Source organism: Primulina eburnea, chromosome 3, assembly GCF_022965805.1.
Source record: "Primulina eburnea isolate SZY01 chromosome 3, ASM2296580v1, whole genome shotgun sequence".
Lineage (NCBI taxonomy): Eukaryota > Viridiplantae > Streptophyta > Magnoliopsida > Lamiales > Gesneriaceae > Primulina > Primulina eburnea.
The window spans coordinates 53,444,382-53,466,919 of NC_133103.1; the positions used below are offsets into that span (position 1 = coordinate 53,444,382).

General features: G+C 32.8%; 1 protein-coding gene and 1 long non-coding RNA gene across 2 annotated transcripts; one reads left to right on the forward strand and one right to left on the reverse strand.

Annotated features, from left to right (window-relative positions):
* Nucleotides 1-206: 206 nt before the first annotated feature.
* LOC140828593 (uncharacterized) lies at nucleotides 207-2,035 on the reverse strand. Its single transcript, XR_012117274.1, has 3 exons — nucleotides 1,806-2,035; nucleotides 1,663-1,724; nucleotides 207-352 (listed from the first exon to the last, which is right to left on the reverse strand). It is a non-coding gene; the product is annotated as an uncharacterized lncRNA (long non-coding RNA).
* Nucleotides 2,036-19,816: 17,781 nt separating this feature from the next.
* Nucleotides 19,817-21,645, forward strand: LOC140828594 (uncharacterized). The gene is made up of 3 exons (XM_073191537.1): nucleotides 19,817-20,029; nucleotides 20,737-20,993; nucleotides 21,153-21,645. Exons 1-3 carry the CDS (start codon nucleotides 19,883-19,885, stop codon nucleotides 21,547-21,549), a joined length of 801 nt encoding a protein of 266 aa, XP_073047638.1. The 5' UTR covers nucleotides 19,817-19,882; the 3' UTR covers nucleotides 21,550-21,645.
* Nucleotides 21,646-22,538: the final 893 nt, after the last annotated feature.

The window sequence follows — 22,538 nt, forward strand, 5'->3', positions numbered from 1 at the left end:
CAAAAATTTAAAATACTTGTAAAATAAAATAACCCAAGGTCGACGCTGCAGTATTCATAAACAAACAAATGCAAATACCGAGCAGAAAAAAAAATATAAATATCACATGCATCAATTCCAATAAGCTGGAAGGTTCCCAAACAACATAAATTAAATTCAAACAAGCAAAGATCAATCCAAATACTTATACAGATACACGGGGCATATCCTCGAATAATAAAACGCGACAAAAACTTATCACAACTCAAAATATATAAATATAGCTAGCCGGGAGACTCCGATGAACCAAAACCAAATAATCCAATCTCGACCACATGAGCTCCGCCTGGTGCTGCAGAATAACTCGAATGATCTACCGTGGTGTCCAAAGAAACCACAACAGCCCCCCAGTAAACAACTTAGATTAGGATTCTGATATGAAACAGTTCAACAAACAAAACAATAACATAAATCACGCATCATATATATATATATATATATATATATATATATATATATATATATATATATATATATATATATACACACGTAGATGAAATGTGATATGCATGAACAAGGCTCAATATCAACGGGGTAAACAGAGCCAAACGAACAATACAATCAACAAGAATAATGTTCGAGCAACACAAAGGGGAGATACATCGTCATGCAGCTAAACTGGTCTGCCAAGTATGCGAGTTATGCCAGGCTATGCTAATAAACACCCCAACTGGCCTCCATACAGTTGTAACCATATATAACAGGAATGGCACAACAAACAGAACAGGATATCACGATCTCAGCGCACACCCTGGGGGCTACACTAACAACATGATTGATCAATCTTAACTACGGTTTCAGGTGTATCAAAATAGGCCTATCAGCCATACCCTAATCCCGAGTTATATAAAACCAATACCGAATAATAGGCCTATCAGCCATACCCTAATCCCGAGTTATACAAAAATCAATACCGAATAATAGTAACTAGTTAATAAGAACGATAGGACTCAAGAAGTATATCACAGCAGTATGCCATAGACTAAATGACACATAAACTGGACAGGTAACACAATAAGGCATTTAATAACTCAATTTGTTCACATAATTACATAAACAACAATCACAACACATAAATATGCTTAAAACATAATTTAAGTGTTACCGTTGTATGTTACCGAACTGTAAGATACATATACCGACAAACAATTATCAATGCACAACTTTAAAGCTCCTCAGCCTAAAACACATAACAATAAGCAGAGAAATACAAAAATTTACCCAAAATCTTAATTAAACCAACTATTTTCTCAAAACCACAATAGTTGAATTTGTTTTACTAAAACTCCAAATTTTCAAACCATGAGCTGTACTAAACTAATTCTCGCTCTCGTTATTCCCAAAACTCCAATATTCAACATATTAATGATAAAGCTCTATTGAACGAATAACTAGTTCAATATAAATTAATCGGTCGAATGATTTATATCTTAAACGCATCCAACGATTGAAGTCACGATATAAACTTGATACATACATCAATATAACGTAATTCAGAAGACGAAAGCGTATTAAATAAAATTGGTTCAAATTCTCAAACTCGGCAGCCCATTTTTTAACCGAAAATTTGGAAACCAAGCTCAAATATATACTAAATATCTAAGTTAATGAGCAAAAAAACACCTCACGGTGGTTCAGCGGCAGAAACATGGCGTGAAAGCTCGCTAATGTAAATCTAGACATGCCTGAAAATTGTAGGAAGAATAGGGAATACATAGGGCTTCGAATACAAGTTAACCACAAACTAAAACTCAAACAAAACTCACCAAAACTGCTGAAAATTGCGAGTAAATCGGAACTCGAACTCGTGCGGAACACGATCACGAAAACAGGGACAATGGTCAACTCTATGTGCTCAATTTGCTCTATTCAAGCCACTACACTAGCCATCTTAACCCCATCTGCAACACACGGTGGTCGTAGCACCATTCTCCGTAGTTGCGTGATCGAAAAATGGTGAGGAGAGGGAATCGACGGGTTGGGCTAGGGCTTGGGATTTGGGATTCCTTTTTATATTATTTTCCAAATGAGTCATGTATATGTATTAAATATAGTGTAATTTAGTTTCTAAGAATAGCAACCCATACCCTTATTATCCTGGTTTGTATTTATTTTGCTCTCGTGTGTTATTTGAACTCTATATGTATTTTATATCTTTTAATTTTCTGATATTCTAAAATACATATTTTAACATACTTTCAAAAATTATTTGGCATAAATAATTATTTTAATTTATAACTCAATAATTATTCTAATTATATCAAATTATCGGATAATATACTTTAGGGCCTTACAACAGGAGATGTTGACTCTCGAAAATCAACAACAGGATAACTGATTACATTTTTAGGTGGAGCTGTGTCACGGCAGTCAAAGTTGAAAAGTGTGTAGCATTGTCAACCACTGAATCAGAATTCCTTGCAGCAACTGAGGCATGCAAAGAGCTGTTATAGATGAAAGGGTTTTTGTAGAAATTAAGTTTTGTGCAAGATCAATTCAAGTTGTTATCTGACAATCAGAGTTCAATTCATCTTGGAAAGAATCTTTCGATGCATTCAAGATCTAAGTATATTGATGTTCAATATCATTGAATACAAGATGTATGGCAAAAAATTTGTTAAAGTTTCAGAAGATTCACACAGATGAAAACATATATGATATGATGACCAAGGCATTATCGAAATGGAAGTTGAAAAATTGCAGAGCTATTGCAAGTCTGATCGAATTCACAAAATGTGCTTGAGGGAGAGAATTGTTAATATTCAAGCCAACAAATTTGAATTCAAGAGACATCATTTTTAACAAATAACTACACATGTTTTGTGTTAATAAAAAATGATTGGTTTGATTCTGTAAGCAATGATATTTTATTTTTGTTTCTTCTCTAAACTTTACCAATAAATACTCTTCCATTATTCATTTCAAAATCACACCAAAACATAAAATCATCTCATCTATAATCATAAGTGTAGAACTGAGGAAAATGATTTAGTTTGAGATTTCTCAAGAAGTGTTTATCCTTAGTAGGAATAGGATTAGTGGGGAAAAAATAGATGTTAAAAGCATATGGAATAAATTTCAACAGGCTAATACCCAATTAGATGGATTAACATCCATTCTCCAATTTGCTATCAATTACAATGTTCCCTGGATCATAAGATGGGATTATGGACTATAAGACCAGAATAAAGAAAAACTGGAAATAAATTTTCTTATACTATCTTAATCAGGAAGATTTTAATAAAATGGTGGGGCAAATAAGATTTATTTGCTGAAGGAAATGTTTATGATATACAAGGAGTCATAGCTATCGGACCAGCTAAAGAAGCTATAAAGAATCTAAACAAAGATACTCAACCCATGCCACTTCTCTTAAAGAATTATTTCAGCATATGGACAAAGATACTATTACTAATATGTATGAAGAAGTCATTGGTGAGAAATCTCAATTACCATTACCCACACAAGCATCAACCTCTTCTTCAAAAGGAAAAGATAAAATTTTTGAAGATACAAAAATGACTGATCAAGAGCAAGATGCTCAGGATCCCTACGAAGTGGGAGATGATCTTTTAGCACTATTGAATTCATAAATCAGATGAAGTTGTGACGATGAAGATGTGACTAAAAGTCTATTGTAATAATTATGTCTATATATTATTAGAATAAGGCTTGAATTATTGTGTTTGTAACCTTATCTGTTATTATGTATGTGTCAGTTTCTTATTAGTAGTACTACTGTAGATAGGGGAAGTATTGTTTCATTTTCTCGTCTATTTAAGAAGTGGATGATCTTTATGCTCCACACACGAAAAACTCTTCTCTCTTTTAATAATAGTCTACTTTGTGCAACATCCCTGGAGTTGGAAAAGCATCTCTTCGATTCAGAATTATGTAAGTTTATGTCTTATGAATTCCATTATATATTTAATCCTCCTTCAGATTATATCATACCTACAGCGAACTATCTTTTAAAATTAAATTAGTAAAAAATCGTATCATATTTTTTGAGATTCAATTAAAAGACCCAGATACTAATCTGTTTATAAACAGTTGGTTTACTAATACAAGTTTAGAAAGATCCAAGCTTGCCTTAAAGGCTTTCGAGAAACAAAATCCACAACTTGCTGCTTAAAGTGGAATCAGAGCCATCTATTGATGAAATGTTCTAAGTTAAAGATATCATATTCTCTTGTTCAAAAGGAAAGAAAGTATCTCTATCTGGGAGCAATACTTAAGTCAGGTATCCATAAAGCCTGAAGGGTAAGGTATGAATAAATTCTTGACAAAATCTACCCGAATTCCTGATGGACAAGATAATAAGATCCTTTATTAAGAAGAAATATTCTAATAGTGGTAATACTAAAAATAAAGAATTAATTATTTCTGAAAATTTTGAGAAAAACATTCAAGACTGGAAGATTTATAGATATGATAGTTTTCATTTTAGATAATATTATATCATAAAAATAATTGAAGAAGAAATTCCTCTAAAAAGAGGATATGATTCATTTAGTTTGTTATCACAAAATCTTGTTAATATTCATAAGCAATCATATAAATTTATGCATTTATGAATGATCAAAGTAGGTTTAAAGCCTCTTACAATATTAGGTTTAAATATCTCAGCCTTAATTATCGTCAGAGATCAAAGGCATAATAAATTTGAAGATTCCTTATTAGGAATAATAGAGTCCTTATTATGTGAAGGACCTATATATTTTAGTTGCTTCCCTAATTTTTCTATTTCTCTTTCTGATCCAAATATCATAAAAGCAATAACTTTAAATATAAATATTGCTGGTTTTTATATGATGGATAGAACAGAAAACGTTGCTCTATTGTATAGAATTTGTTATAAAGTAATGAATTCAACCATTTTTAATTTTAGAATTAATGCTAATCAAATTAGTTCTAAGAGGGGAGAAACTACTCTCTTTATAACTGATATTAATAAAAGTAATATCATGATTCTCAAAACAATTAATTGGAGTCAAGTCACTCTTCCAAAAATATGGAAAATGGAGAATATGACTCATTCTCTTAAAAAAGGAAGTAGAAAATTAGAAAGTATTGTTCAGTATGTACATGGTGATGTTGAAATAAAACTCCCATCTCAAAGACATCTACGTATTAAATTACCTGTAGAAAGTAGAAATTCTACCTCTTCTATATCTGATTTTGAAAAAATAAGTATATATGGTATTCAAAAACAAATGAAAATATTTCTCAACCTGAATATAAAGTTGATCTCCCTGAATCTAGTAATTCTAGATTTCAAAGAAGTTATTCTGTTAATAATTGAACTTCTCCTACCTTTTCTGATATGGGTTATAATGTTATGGTCATTAGTGATGACAATCTTAATCAGAAAAGTTTAGATAAAATTAAAAATAAAAACAAGAAAAAATAGTTTTTAAGTTGTTTGAATTCTAAACAAAAATATTTATATTTTTTAAGATATAAAGAGTGGATAGAAGAAACTAAGTCAAATTTAGATTTTTTCAAATGGATGGAAAAATTATATTTTCCAACAAGAAATAAAGAATTTCCAAATTTTTTAGATAAAGAATAGAGTCCTTATTATGTGAAGGACCTATATATTTTAGTTTCTTCCCTAATTTTTCTATTTCTCTTTCTGATCCAAATATCATAAAAGCAATAACTTTAAATATAAATATTGCAGGTTTTTATATGATGGATAGAACAGAAAACGTTGCTCTATTATATAGAATTTTGTTATAAAGTAATGAATTCAACCATTTTTAATTTTAGAAATTTTGCTGCTTCTATAAAATCTGAATTAGAAAATGGTAATTTCGACCATATTATCCAACAAAATAACTTTACTAATCTTACTTTACATTCTTTAAGAAATCAAACTACCTGGATAGAAATTTTTTATCAAAATCCAAACAAGAAATTTCTGGTGGTGAAAGTTCAAAAACTTTAATGATAAAACCCCCTCCTAATCTTAAAAAGAAAAATTTCTTTAAAGTTATAAAAAATATGAAGATTTTATGGTATCTCTAACAGACAGATTACAAAAATTTAATATAAAAGAAAATTTTCTATCTCGGTAATAACCAAAACTGAACAACTCGAAAATTTTTCAAGCTCTTCTGATGAAGAAATGCAAATTTAAAAATTGCATAAAAATTGATCTTCAAACTCAAGAAAAAAAATAATACGTTCAATTTAATAGAGAAGCCATTACTGAATGGAATATAGATGGAAAATCTCAATATCAGATAAAAACTGTTACTAAACAGATGTTAATATACTATTCTGCCGCTAAAATAAAATGTAATAATGATAGGCAGATTGCTCAAGCAATTATTACTGGCTTTACTGTTCAATTCAAAAGAAGTCAAGAATAAAATTCTTAATTCCTCCATAATTGATCTTCATGGTAGAAAAGAATCTGGTATGTTAATACACTTATTTATACTATATTATCTAATTTTATTGGAGCTAATGAGCTTCAATTAGATAGATCTCAAGAGAAATTAATGAATTTGAGATGTCCAACATTATATGAATTCAGATAGTATAAAGATGTTTTTATGACAAAAGTTTTAACTAGAAATAATTGCAACGCTAACTTCTGGAAAGAAAAATTCATTTATGGACTTCCAGTTCTTTTTGCTGAAGGAGTTAAAATAGATTAAAATCTAAATCTCCAACAAACTCTATAGATTGGAGTTTACTCACTTATGGTGATATATCTGCAGAAATAACAGAAGAATGAATAACTCTTTCCAATGATATTAAGTTAAAAAGACAGCTTGATATGCAAAAAGAAGAAAATCATAATATTATCGGTGATTTTTGTGAACAAATAGGTTTTCAACCAATTCAAATCCTGAAAAAGATAAGAAAAAGAAAAGATTTCCTTTTAAAAAGAAAAAATATTATTCTAAGGATAAAACTAAATTCAATAAATATTCCAAGAAAAGGTCTAAACAGGCTATAAAAAATGATCAAAATAAAGTTACAGTTTGTTGGAAAAATGGAAAAATAGGACATAAAGCTAATAAGTGTCATGTCAAGAAAAAGATTAATAATCTTAATATAGACACTGATTTAAAAGAATCATTAATAAATATTCTTCTAAATAAAGAAAAAAAATTAAAACAAAAAGACTTTTATGTCAATGTTATTGATTATGAATTATCTGAAGAATCTAATAGTGATTCAGGTAATGATTCTGAAATATCAGAAAATAAAATTTGTGATCCAGATTGTGACTGCGATACTTATCCCATAAATTTTATGGGATTAGAAATAAATGTAATGTCAAATGAAGAAACTTTCATTCTAGATCTTATAGATCAAATAAAAGATTCTATAGAAAAAAGAAAATCTATAGAACATTATTTGAATATGGCAACTCAAAAGCCTACTAAACTTGTACAAAATACTGTACAAAAACATGATTTATATTCTTATAATAAAATATTAGAAAAAACAAAACAAAAAGAAAGATCCTACTATCTTAATCATGAAGATTTTAATAAAATGATGGGGCAAATAATATTTCTTTGCTGAAGAAAAGGTTTATGATAGACAAGGAGTCATAGCTATCGGATCAGCTAAAGAAGCTATGAAGAATCTAAACAAAATACTCCAACCCATGCCACTTTGCTTAAAGAATTAATTCAACATATAGACAAAAATACTATTACTAATATGTATGCACAAGTCTTTGGTGATAAATCTCAATTACCATTCCCCACACAAGCATCCACACAAGCATCAACCTCTTCCTCGAAAGGAAAAGATAAATTTTTTTCAGATACAGAAATAACTGCTCAAGAGTAAGATGCTCAGGATCCCTATGAAGAGTGAGATGATCTTTTTGCACTATTGAATTCATAAATCAGATGAAGTTGTGAAGATGAAGATGTGACTAAAAGTCTATTGTAATAATTATGTCTATGTATTATTAAAATAAGGCTTGAATTATTGTGTTTGTAACCTTATCTGTTATTATGTACGTGTCAGTTTCTTATTAGTAGTAGTACTGTAGATAGTGGAAGTACTGTTTCATTTTCTTGTCTATTTAAGAAGTGGATGTTCTTTGTGCTCCACACACGAAAAGCTCTTCTCTCTTTTAATAACAGTCTACTTTGTGCAACATCCCTGGAGTTGGAAAAACATCTCTTCCATTCAGAATTATTTAAGTTTATGTCTTATGAATTCCATTATATATTTAATCCTCCTTTAGATTATATCATTCTTACAGTGAAATATCTTTTAAAATTAAAAAGAAAATTAAATTATCGTATCACGTTTCTTGAGTCTCAATTAAAAGACTCATTTATTAATCATGTTTATAAGCAGTGGTTTACTAATCCAAGTTTAGAAAGATCTAAGCTTGCCTTAATGGCTTTCAAGAAACAAAGTTCACAACTTGCTGCTTAAAGTGGTATCAGAGCCATCTATTGAATAAATTCTTCTAAGTTAAAGAGATCATATTCTCTTGTTCAAAAGAAAAGAAGGTAGTTCTATCCGAGAGCAATCCTTAAGTCAGGTATCCATAAAGCCTGAAGGTTAAGGTATGAATAAATCATTGACAATATCTACCCAAATTCCTAATGGACAAGATAATAAGATCCTTTACTAAGAAGAAATCTTCTAATAGTGGTAATATTAAAAATAAAAAATTATTATTTCTGAAAATTTTGAGAAAAACATTCAAGACTGGAAATTACTAGCATCTTCTAATACGAAGATTTATAGATCTGATAGTTATAATTTTAGATCATATTATATCATAAAAACAATTGAAGAAGCAATTCTTCTAAAAGGAGGATATTATTCATTTAATTTGTCCGTCGCTAAAGAATTTAGCGACGGTTTATCCGTCGCAAAAACCATTGTGAATTTTTGTATTGTATATATTTAATTTTGTGTTAACTTAATTTTTCATATTATATATATAAGATTGGAAAAAATTTGGAAATTATTTGAATTTTTGTTCTTATGTGTTGCATTTATTAATGTTTACAACGTCGATTATAGTGAAAAAAATTTTGAACTAATTAAAAAAAAGTTTGGCTTTCAATTTTGTCATATATTACGAGATCAATAATAATGTCGAAATAGCAGCGGGATCAATAATCAAGTAGTTGAAAAAAGATCACTAAATTAATGACCGACACAATAATAAAATCTCTAACACAATATATGTTGTGTATTCAAAACTTGATTCCAGATCCTTTAGTCTACTTTACGATCGAATGCAATTTCCTCTTGGAACTTGAATCATATGCTCAAAACAAACATAAAGAAATCGAAACACAAAACGCGAGATTTACGTGGTTCGATCAAGAATATGATCTATATCCACGGGGGTGCTTCCACTATATCGAATCAATATACAAGAGAACAATTTTGATTGCAATAACAATCACTCAATTCCACAGTCCCTCTCTTCTTTGAATTACAGAGAAAAACTCTCGTGCCTTATGTGAATGATTTTGTTGCTACTTGTTCTTCTTCTTTTAGGGTGGCCCGTTATTATGCTTCCTCGCATGACTCCCCCTTTTATATATGTCCCTGAGGCAATACTCTGGAGGGCAATATTCGGTAATCAAGTGCAAGTCCTAACCACTCACCCTTATCCAACTAACTTGAAGTTGTTTTAACTGATTCTCCAAATATGCTTGGCTGTAGAGAATTGGTTGCCGATATATTACAAATCTCCACCTTATCTGCAACCAAGCTTTCCAGGAAGGCACCTCCTCCTGCCTTTCATCTTAAGGCAGCCTGCATCTGGTTACATTAACCAGATCCTTGCATTTATCAAATTTGAATGTCCCTATTACTTTGGTACACTTATAAGTTGGATTATCATTTGTGCTTATCTTCAAGACTTTAACATCTCCAGTCTCAATTACTTCACGAAAAAAGTGTAGCCTTACATCTATGTGCTTTGTTCTCTCGTGGAAGACTTGATGTTTCGATAGGTGTATGGCACTTTGATTGTCACAAAACACAGTCACTGACTTTTGCATGTATCCTAATTCTTCCATAAACCTTTCATCCACTTAGCTTCTTTAAACGCTTCAATGACTGCTAAATATTCAGCTTCTGTGGTAGAAAGAGCTACTATTGGCTGTAGGTTTGCTTTCCAACTTACTGCTGTGTTATTGGTCGTGAAGATGTATCTGGTTAGAGACTTTCTAGTGTCAACACTCCCAGCATAATCTGAATCCACATACCCTGCTATCAAGTTGTCAACTTCTCTTGAATCTTTAAAGATTAATCTGGTGTCTGTCGTTCCTTTAAGATAGCTTAGAATCCATTTGACTGCTTTCCAGTGTTCTTCACCTGGATTTGCCATAAATCTACTTACCAAACTTACTGAATAGGCAAGGTCTGGTCTAGTACAGACCATCAAATACATTAGGCTTCTTACTGCGCTGGCATATGGGACTTTCCTCATGTATTTTGTTTCCTCTTCTGAGTTTGGTGCTTGATTTGTTGAGAGTTTGAAACGTGGAGCCATTGGACATGATACTGGTCTCACATTCTGCATTTCAAATTTATTTAACACTTTCAACACATATCCTTGTTGCATCAGTACCAGTTCTCTCAACTGTCTATTTCTTTTCATTTCCATGCCGAGAATTCTTTTAGCTTGTCCAAGGTTTTTCATCTCAAACTCGGTCCTCAGGTCGGCTTTTAATGATAGAATTTCCTCTGTATCTGAGCAAGCAATTAACATGTCGTCCACATAGAGCAGTAGGTACATGTTACTTCCAGATTTTAGCATCTTACGATATACACACCAATCATAGTTGTTTCTTATGAACTCATGGCTTATCATGAAGTCATCAAAACGTTTATACCATTTCCTCGGTGCTTGCTTAAGACTATAAAGAGATTTCTTTAGTAGGCATACCAGTTGAGGCTCACTTTTGACTTCGAACATATGTGGTTGTTGCATGTATATCTTTTCTTCAAGTTCACCATGGAGAAAAGCTATAGTAACATCTAATTGCTCAAGCTCCATGTTTTCCTTTGCTGCTAGAGCTAAAATGGACCTTATCGATCTATGTTTGACAACAGGTGAGAATACTTCTTGAAAATCTATCCCTTATATTTGTGAGAAGCCCTTAGCGACCAATTCGCCGTGTACCTTGGTTTTTCAACTCCAGGAATGCCTTCTTTTTTCTTGAATATCCATTTACATCCAACTATCCTTTGATTGTTTGGTTTTGGTACCAATTCCCATGTATTATTCTTTTCTAAGGAATTCATTTCGATTTTCATAGCTTGGTACCAATCTTCTTTAACATCAGAACTCATGGCATCTTTTAGGCTTACTGGATCATCATCATTGATTTGAGATGCAACTGAGAATGCATATGAGACAATATCTGCATGTCCTAATCTTTTTGGTGGTTTAATGACCCTCCTGATTCTGTCCTTGCCAGCTGATAATGCCTCAAGTTATCCCTGTCATTTGAGTACCCTTCTGATTCTGTATCATCAGATGTGTCATTTTGAGTAGTCAGTTGAAGTTTATCTTATAGCTCCACCTCAATCTTTGTATTATTGTAAGGATCATCTTGTCTTGATGGGGACTTATCAGCTTCAGTTTCAGTTTTACAAGGAAAGTAGTCTTCCTTGAAGGTGACATCTCGGCTAATTATTGTCTTTTGATTTCCAGGTTCTATGCACCAAAGTTTATAGCCTTTGTTGCCTTCAGGGTATCCCAAAAAAATACATTTGATTGCTCTAGGTTCTAGCTTTCCTTGTTTTACGTGTGCATATGCTACACAGCCAAAAACCTTTAGATCATCTAGACGTGGTGGTTCTTGAGACCACTTTTCCATGGGAGTTAAGAATCCTAGAGGAACTGAAGGCGACTTATTGATCAAAAAACACACTGTAATCACTGCTTCTGCCCAGAAGCTCTTTGGAACTCCTGAGTGTCCCAGTATGCATCTCACTCTATCAAGGATTTTTCTATTCATCCTTTCAGCCAGCCCATTCTGTTGTGGAGTGTATGGTACATTGTAATGCCTTGATATTCCTTTACTTTTTCAAAAATCATTGAATTCTTTTGAGCAAAACTCTAAACCATTGTCTGTTCTGAGTTTCTTTAGTCGTTTGTTAGACTGATTTTCAACCAGATTCAACCACTGCTGGAATCTATTTAGTGCTTCGTGCTTATTTTTCAAGATATAGACCCATACTCTTCGAGAATAATCATCGATGATAAACATAAAGTATCTGGCCCCTCCCTTCGATATAACTCTTGACGGTCCCCAAAGATCAGAGTGAGCATATTCCAAAGGGGCATAGGACACATGTATTCCTTTATTGAATTTCACTCTTGTAGATTTGCCTTTTATACAATCCTCACAGAACTCAAGAGTCCTTAGTGATCTGTTGCCAAGAAGCCCCTGTTTTTGGAGTTCTTGAATTCCTCTATCACTAATATGAGCCAATCTCAGATGCCACATCATTGAGTTGTCCAGGATTTGTTCAGCGGCACTAACTGATCCAGTGTGAGTACCTCCATGAAGAATATAGTGTCCATTTGATCTAACACCCTTCTTTACCGCAAGGGATCCTTTGTACACTGTCATCTTTCCATCTTGAGCTTTGAACGTGTAACAAAGCTGATCGAGACTTCCCAAGGAGATCAGATTTCTCTTTAGCTCAGGGACATATCTCACATCTTTAAGTATGAGTTAAGTCTCATCGTGCATGGTTAGTCTTATTGTGCCAATTCCCTAAACTTGACAAGTCTTATTATTAGCCAGAGTTACTTGTCCACCATTTATTTATTCGAAAGACACAAACCAATTCCTGTTTGGTGACATGTGAAAAGAACATCCACTGTCTAAGATCCAATCTTGATTTACTTGTTGATCTCCAACACATAGAACTTCTGCACTTTCACAGCCATCCTGTGTAACAGATGCTTCTCCATTTTCATTTCTCTTGTCACCATATTTAAATCGATCTGGACAGTCCTTCCTAAAGTGGCCTTGTTTGTGGCATATAAAGCATTTCAGTTTCTTTGACTTGGGATTGAATTTGGCCTTCCTCTTGTTTGTATTTATTTCTCTTCCTTTCTGATTTTCCCTCAATGTACAAACTGTCTCCCAAGTCTTTGAATTCCTTTTCAACTCTTTTTTGAGATTCTTTAGCCTTCAGAACTTTCAGGATTTCGTCAAATATCATGTTTTCTTTTGCATATTTCATAAGAACTTGGGAGAGCATTTAGAAGAATGATAGACTTATCCTCCTCCTTTATTTCGATTCCGATATTTTCCAAATCAAGTATGAGTTTATTGTTGTAACGTTTCGCTCATTTTTAAAATTCTACGGGATATTTTTTTTTACTTAAATAATTAAAGCTCGCATTTTCGAAATAACATTTAAAAATGATCTTAAATATTCGACCATAAAAATAACGTCGTTTAAAAATAATCAAACCCATCTTTTAAAATATTCATATTTATTTTAACATAAAAATAGGCATGCTGTCGTACTGAAAATATCATTTAAAAATACTCATAAGCATTTGCCAATAAAAGGGAGTAAAAATCGTAATAGAAAAATATAGCATTTAAAAATGATCTTAAATATTTATCAGTAAAAATAGCGCATTTTAAAATAACCCAACTCGTCTAAAATCATACGTAAACATAAACGTATAAAATTTCTTAAAATCATCAACGTATGAAAATATTCATCTCCTCTCAATCTCATAAATCGTAATGCGGAAAACATGTGGTCCTCGGGTCGTGTCACCTTACTAGGTCTGCCTACTCAGAGTTCGGCACCTCCAGTCTCCTCATCATTAAGCTCACCTGCATCACACACGCCTAGTGAGTCTAAAGACTCAACACACCTGCATCGTTAATAACAAGTACGTATACGTAGCACACAGCAGTGAAAAATATCATACTCAATATATCTTTCATGAACTTAAAAGCATTCGTGTCTGCAGTAAAAATCATATATGTAAACGTGTCCTTAAAAAAACATGGTAATAATCATAGCATGTCATCTCATGTCATCATATACGTAAACGTGTCGTGTAAAAATCATATCGTGTAAAATCATGTCATCTCATGTCATCATATATGTTTACGTGTCGTGTAAAATCATATCGTATTAAAATCATGTCATCTCATGTCATCATATACGTATACGTGTCGTGTAAAATCATATCGTGTAAAATCATGTCATCTCATGTCATCATATACGTATATATTTTCTTTTTAATTGAATTCAGTTCATTAGCTGTGACTTTCGTATCATCATGTCATCATGTCAGTCGATGGATCCATCTACGTGTAACCACAGTACTGGGCGGCGGGGCCACCAGCGACACTCTCACCCGTCAACTGGGCCTTGGCCTATCATATCATCATATCATGTCAATGGAAATACGATCGTCGGGCTCCCTCTGGGGCCTTCTCCCGTAAACGGGCTCCCTAAGGGCCTTTTCCCTCACGATATCTCCAATCATATCATCATGTCATCGTGTCATCGTATTAGTCACAACTAAATCACTTCCTTCAAAACGTGTCATCATATTCATCACTTAATAAAATAATGCATATACGTAATTTTTCCTTTAAACCAAGCATGCACCATATTTATTATAATTGCGTAAAAATCGTAAACATGATGCGTAAACATTTAAAACATGATAAAATTGTGCTCAGGGCGCTGCCAGGACCAACATCTCACCCCAGGTGCAAAATGACCATTTTGCCCCTGGAAACCCAAAATTACCGTTTTGCCCCTAGACGTAAAATTTCACTTCTTTGACATTTTCTTAATTCCATTGACTCTAACATGTCCCAAATAATTATTTAAGCCTACATAAACTTCCCCATATTTTTATTTGGCTTAAATCTATTTCTTTTAAATTAATCTTTAAATATAACATAATAATGCGTTTTAATCCCGAGTTAAACCAAACTTTAGCATAAAATTCCCAAATTAAAAACTTCGATTTCTAATAATTATTTGAGCTTAAGTATAATTTTCCATAATTTTATTAAGCTTAAATCTAAGCGTTTCAATTAATTCTTTAATTAATGTTTCGTGCGGCGACTAAATCCCGGATAAATCCAAAACTCATTATTTTGATTTGAAACTTACCAAACTCTTAAAAATGTCCCAAAACATATTTAAAAGCATCCCTAGACGTAAACTCAAGCCCATTTCATAACTTAACCGAATTGTTTTAAAACTTAGACCGTGTCCCGATTTTTTACCCGAATCGACTCGAAACTTCCCCAAATTTTACCAAACTTAAAATATGACTTAACAAAAACATACCAGACTTTAATCCACTCAATTAGAACCCATTAGCACCTTTAAATTCTCGCTGGTATGCTGCTGAATTTTCAGAACATACACAACTCAAACTCAAGTTCATGTACCTCCCTTAGTTTCGTTCCTAGCCTTCACCCAACGGCTCAGCCCTTAACCAACCATACCTAGACCACCCTAGGCTCCCACTGGACCTGCTGAACCCACGGCTGCACCTCCATGTAAGCCGCAGCCCCCTACAACTCGCTATTCTCCCCAAACGTCCAAACCAAAGCCAAACTTCTACCATTTCGATCCACAGCGCCTTGGATGGTTCCAGCAAGAGCCGAGCCCTTCCAAGCCTCGTATCAGACCCACCAGGGTCTGATCTAAGGCTCGTCTAAGCCCCTGCTCAGCTGGTTGCACCCAGCATGATAGAACCCCAAAGATCGAGCCAACCTATTGAAACCTTGCTCTTGGTCTCTCACCCTACACGATCTGCATTTGGTTTAAATCTTTATACAACATCTTGACACTAATCTCAGCCCCTTATCAACACCTCACAGCAGCCCCTTGCACAGATTATCAGAAACGTGAGTATCAAACTAAGGGTAGCATGATCACTTGAAAACCGAATGCATAAATGAAGCAACAACGGGTTTAAACATTTTTCGTATGCGAGCACACATGTAACAGCATATAATGGCGTGAATGATGCAGAAAGAAGGATACAAAGCGTGCCTTAGATAGTTGATGAACGAAAAAAGAAGAGGGAGACCCGGATGAATTTCTTTTGCAAGAACAAGAGCAAACTGATGGAACCTCCAGCTGGAAATGATGAAACCGTGGGGAAAAATTTCTGAAAATGAGGATAAGGAATGCTGAATGGGGGTGTCGGTTGTTGAGAAAAGGGTGATAATGTTTGTAGGGTCAAATGTGTATTATTTAAATAGTTAATAATTAGGTTAATGGCCCTTATTATAAATTAAAAGGAATTAAAAGAGTTTAAGTCAATTAAGCTTAAAAGTAGGCCCAATAAATCAAAAGACACTCTCGAAAAATATTTCATGTTGGAAAGATTTTAAATATATTAACCGAACCCTCAAAAAGTCCCCCGATTCGATAAATTTTGAGTACCGATAAAAATTAAAATCTTGTAGTTAAAAAATACACAATAAATCCCAATACCTGAAAAATACCTTTAAAACATCTTAATTTAATATTTAAAACAAATCATGTAATTAAAATAATTTTCTTGAAATTTCCCGGTCTCCATTCCTCGTTCGAGCGCGAAATGCAACTTAAAAAATCTTTAATGCATGAACCTTTAAAATTTCATGAAATAAATTCTATTATGCAATAATAATGCATAAAATACATACAAATAATTAAACCCATAATTTATGAAATAAACATGCATTTAGTGTTTTAAAACAAATAAATAAAATACCAAGAAATTTAATAAATTGCATTCATGTGGTTTACTTGAACCTTCAAATTATCGGGACGTTACAATTGTATTCATCAAGATTCTCACAGATGGATTTCGAATCATTCATCTTGAGGGAGAAAAATTTGCCTTTAAGATAGATCATATCTTGCAACGATTTTGTCATGTATAAGGATTCAAGTTTTGCCCAGATCCCTGCGGCTGTTTTCTCTGAGGCTACTTCCCGAAGAACTTTGTCACTTAGGTGAAGTGTGAGGGAGCTGAATGTTGTTTCCATTATATCTATCTTTTGATCCTCGGTGAGAGTTTCTAGTAGTGACTTTTCAACACCTAATGCCTTAGCAACTTTATGTTGGACAAGAACAACATGCATCCTTCTACGCCATAGAGAAAAGTCGCCAGCTCCATCGAAGCGATCAACCTCAATCTTGGAACCCATTCTGATGATCTTGAATAGCCAAGAACCTGACTTTGATACCAGTTGTTGTGTATTCAAAACTTGATTCCAGATCCTTTAGTCTACTTTACGATAGAATGCAATTTCCTCTTGGAACATGAATCATATGCTCAGAACAAACATAAAGAAATCGAAACACTTACAATACGCGAGATTTACGTGGTTCGATCAAGAATATGATCTACATCCACGGGAGTGCTTCCACTATATCGAATCAGTATACAAGAGAACAATTTTGATTGCAATAACAATCACTCAATTCCACAGTCCCTCTCTTCTATGAATTACGGAGAAAAACTCTCGTGCCTTATGTGAATGATTTTGTTGCTACTTGTTCTTCTTCTTTTAGGGTGGCCCGTTATTGTGCTTCCTTGCATGACTCTCCCTTTTATATATGTCCCTGAGGCAATCCTGGAGGGCAATATTCGTTAATCAAGTGCAAGTCCTAACCACTCACCCTTATCCAACTAACTTGAAGTTGTTTTTATTGATTCTCCAACTATGCTTGGCTGTAGAGAATTGGTTGCCGATATATATATATATATATATATATATATATATATATATATATATATATATAAAAAGGATATTCCATCTAAAAGATATCATTTTTTGTTTTCTAAATTGTCCTTATATCAACCTCTATTCTATGATATAAAGAATATGTAATATAAAGTGTAACGCCCCAGATTTGACGACTGTCCTCACTGTACCAAGACGAGTCTTTCCAGCGTGCTTATGTCCTCACTCACACGCACCCTAGGAAACTTCCCAGGAGGTCACCCATCCCAAAATTGCCCCAAGTCAAGCACGCTTAACTTTGGAGTTCTTATGTGATGAGCTACCGAAAAGAAGATGCACCTTCGTGATATGAGTAGTACCAATCAAATCTTTTAAGCCCTCTTCAACTGTTCAGTCCATTACATTGCCCAGTCTCGGAATCCCTCTCATTCCCGTGTGGGTCGGTTCATTCATGTTCCCTTCACCTAGAAGCCTGCCAGGAGCCGCTCATTGTCCGTGCAACTGATGGCACCGGCGTTCACCCCCCGCCCTCTTCGGCCCCGGGCCTCACATAAAGATCACATCATCTTTTGTTTCTCAAATTGTCGTTACACGTCATCTTTTGTTTCTCAAATTGTCTTAATATCAATATTTTCTCAAAATTGTCATTGTAACTTATTTTAGATATTACACTGCTGAAATTGCACTATGATTCATCACTAATTTCTATCGGAATTCTATGTTCTCAGCATTTTAACATAATCTGATATCGCATCTGGTCGGGCTAAGCGTCGAATCTGCTCACCTCAAAAACTTGGAAACTCCACGGCCTAGCTAATTTTGTAATAAATCAGCATTGTTTTGGTTCATTTCTGCTGGAGTATTTGGACTACAGACAGTCTTTCTGGCCAGTGACCTATACGTTACTGCATTACGGGCAGAAAGTTAGTATCATTATCAAGAAAACAATCGTCATCAGGTTTTGGAATCCTCAGTCTTCTACGAAACTCCACCAACATGGTCACCTCGTCCTGGAGAAATCAACACTACAAGTACTGTTGTCAATGAGAATCCTATGCAAGGCAACATCAAAATATCTTACGTTGTACCAGTACTTGAGGATATTTGAGAAGTAGTTAAATTTAGTTTGAGGACGAAAAGAACAATTTTTAAGGTAGCTACCAATTAATAAAGCTTAGGATCAACAACCTAAAAGTGTCAGCACTACCATATCTTTCCAATAAAATTAAAATTAATTAAATATTTCTTTACAATTATCTATATTTTTTAATCTATAAAAATGCTCTATCATTATCTAATTTTTGTTAAATTACAGAAATAGAGAATGTGTATATATTCAATTGAATTATGTCTATTTTATAAATAGTTACTAGTATATTACCATTGTGATACACAAAGTATTAAATTAGTAAGTATGACTGATTAAATAATTATTTAAAAATAATGATAATATTTAATTATTATATAAATTTTTTTATACAGTTCAAAGCATATTCAAATAATGTTAACAATCGCTGTCATCAAATTGAATTATTTACCAATATATTCGATAAATTGATTGAGTGGAACCGTTACTAATAAAATTAAAAAATATATGTTGAAAAATCATATATTATTAGTCTATCAAAATTTCAAAAAAATAAATATGTTTTTAAAAAATTCATTAATGAAAATTTTAATTATTTTTGGAATTTTTAAAAATATCTAAAATGAAAGTTTAATTAAATAAAAATCATAATAAGATCGATACATAAAAAAATAACAGGGCCCACTCCTACTTTATTTCGTTTATAATCACTCACTACTACTAAATTCCATAAACTCCACAAGTAATTGACTGGCTTAACCAAAGCGAACCTATATTTGTACGCTAGAGTTTTGAAATATATGTTCAAAAAGTGTAATTTGCTTGTACTTAAACGGTTTTTCACGAAAAGCACAAGAATATTGGAATGTATGGGCTTTAAGCAACCTTTGTTCCAAGAAATTCTAATTCTGGATATCCATAATTTCTTTCCCATGAGGACAATTGTGTGTGATCTGCACATCTTTCTCTTCTACATATTGCACCAGTGCAACCCTCAATTTTTAGCATATTAATTAACCTTCAAGAAATGGCAGTTACACATGCTGATCTTGCTCCAACCCGGAATAATAGCGATCTTGGCAGCAAGACTGGTGCATTCCTTATGGTTTTGTCAATATTATTAGGCTTGTTCTGCTTCATTCTGTGTATTGTTGCGGAGACCACACGTTCGGAGGTACCGGATTCTATCACAACATATTGCATGAATTGAGAATTCTTCTTATGTTGCATTTGGATACATGGATAGATAGATGGATTTGAAATATATTAACTTCGATTATAGCTTTGTTATTAAAATGAAATAATAGATGAATCTTAAATTCATATATTTCTTTTACACATTAATTATACAAAGTAGAACGGATTTCAGATGCCTTCATTAGTGGGTGATCTTGAAATCTATCATATTTAACATAAAACAGTAGATAAACATACAAGAAGTGAATATGAAGTTTATGGTGTTTGCTTCTCCAGAACTATAAAAAATACATTTGAATATATTTGAGATCCAGGGATTTAAAATCCTTCAATCCAAATACGACCTTAGATTTTTTGTAGGTCTTTTTTGTTGTGCACGTATTTGTCTCCTATTAACTAGTTTTTACATCTCTTTAATTTGTTATACGTGCATGATATATTCCTACCACAACACATTTGCTTATACACAACGCATTGAAAGTTTGAAGAACGACTTAGTTTATTACGATGATTTTGAAAGTGCTGTGGAGTATCAGAAAAAAAAGATCGGAAAAATCACTTACAATGCATTCACAACATTAGATATTGCCTTTTTGTGTTCAGCAGATGGGACGAGGCACAATTCAAATAGACCCTTTTTAATTTAACCAATACATATAATCCTGTAATTTGATACTCCTTCAGGCGAAATGGACAGCTGCAAATGATGATGATATAAAAGGAAACAAATCTCAATGTGTTTACATAAGTAGTGGGAAAATGCCTCTTTTATCAGCAACTGTCGCAATTCTTGTCCTTGTAGTGGCCATGGTATTGCAGCACACGTACCTACTAGTCGCAGTTAGTAAATCGGACCCTCTACTTGAAATCACTTGGGATTTTCATTCTGATTTCGCCAAGACTTCAACATTGCAGGCTGGATTTTTCTTTACAACAACATGGTGAGAAAAAAAAAAACCACATATCGACAGCTTTTTAAGTACACACACACACACATACATATATCTAGTAAGTCATAACAATTAGCCATTCAAGAAGTGCACAGATTTGAACACCAGAACATAGAATCCTCAAAAATATCCAATTCTTTACTCATGCAGGATCTCATTTGCTGTGGCAGCAATTTTACTACTGATCGGGCTAAGCGTCGAGTCCGGTCACCTCAAACACTGGGAAGCTCCACGGCCTAATTGTGTAATCATTCAGCATGGTTTGTTCACTTCTGCGGGAGTGTTTGGCCTATTGACAGTCTTTCTGGCCAGTGGCCTATACGTTACTGCATTAAGGGCAGAAAGGTGGTATCAAGATCAAGAAAACAATCGTCGTCAGGTTTTGGAATCCTCAGTCTTTTACGAAACTCCACCAACATCACCTCGTCCTGGAGGAATCAACATTTCAACTGTTGCCAATGAGAATCCTATGCCAAGGCAACATCAAAATAGTCTTACGTTGTACCAGTACTTGAGGATATTTGAGAAGCAGTCAAATTTAGTTTGAGGAAGAAAAGAACAATTTTGAAGGTTAGGATAAACAACCCAAAAGTGTCGCACTACCATATCTTTCCAAAAATTTTAAAATTAATGAAATATTTCTTTATAATTATCTATATTTTTTAATCTATGAAAATGCTCTATCATTATCTAATGTTTATATTTTCCAATTGAATTAAGTTTCTTTAATTATTAGTTACTAGTATCTCACCGATACAAGTAGCAATAAAATTTGTAAATATGAGCATTTAAATAATTATTAATTAAAATTATTTATTAATAAATAATTTTAATTATTACATTAAATTTTTATATCATTTGAGATCATGTTCAATAAAGATAACATTCCTACCGTCAAATTAAATTATTTAACAATGCATTCGATATATTGATTGAATGGAACTGTTACAGAAAAAACAATATAAAATATATATATTAAAATCATATATTATTCGTATATCAAAATTTAAAGAAAAATAATTATTTTTCAAAAAATAAAAAAATCATTTATTAGATGAAAATTTTGGTTAAAAATTCTAATTATGTTTTGAATATTTTAAAAATATTGGTACTAAATTTAAAAAAATAATAATATTAATAATAATAATAATAATAATAATAATATAGATTTATGTACAAACTATATAACTAAAAAAATTACGATGAAATTATTCACGAAAAAATTGAAAAGCGTAATATTATATAAAAATTTAGTTTGTTAATATCTTAGAGAGAATGGAGAACTAAATGTTAAATCCATTAGTTTTGGTGATAACAAATAATAACTTATTGTAATAGATCAAATTGTTGTTTGCTTTGTATTATAGGAACTCGGCTGCTTTTGAAGAAGCCCATTTAACTGGTCTCGTAATGCAAAGTTATTCAACCATTTCATCAGCAATAGCGTATTTAATCTACTCGACCACTCTAGAGCACAAGTTTGTGGCATATGGACCACTCGACCATTCACTGAATCCAAGCACATTAATAATTGGT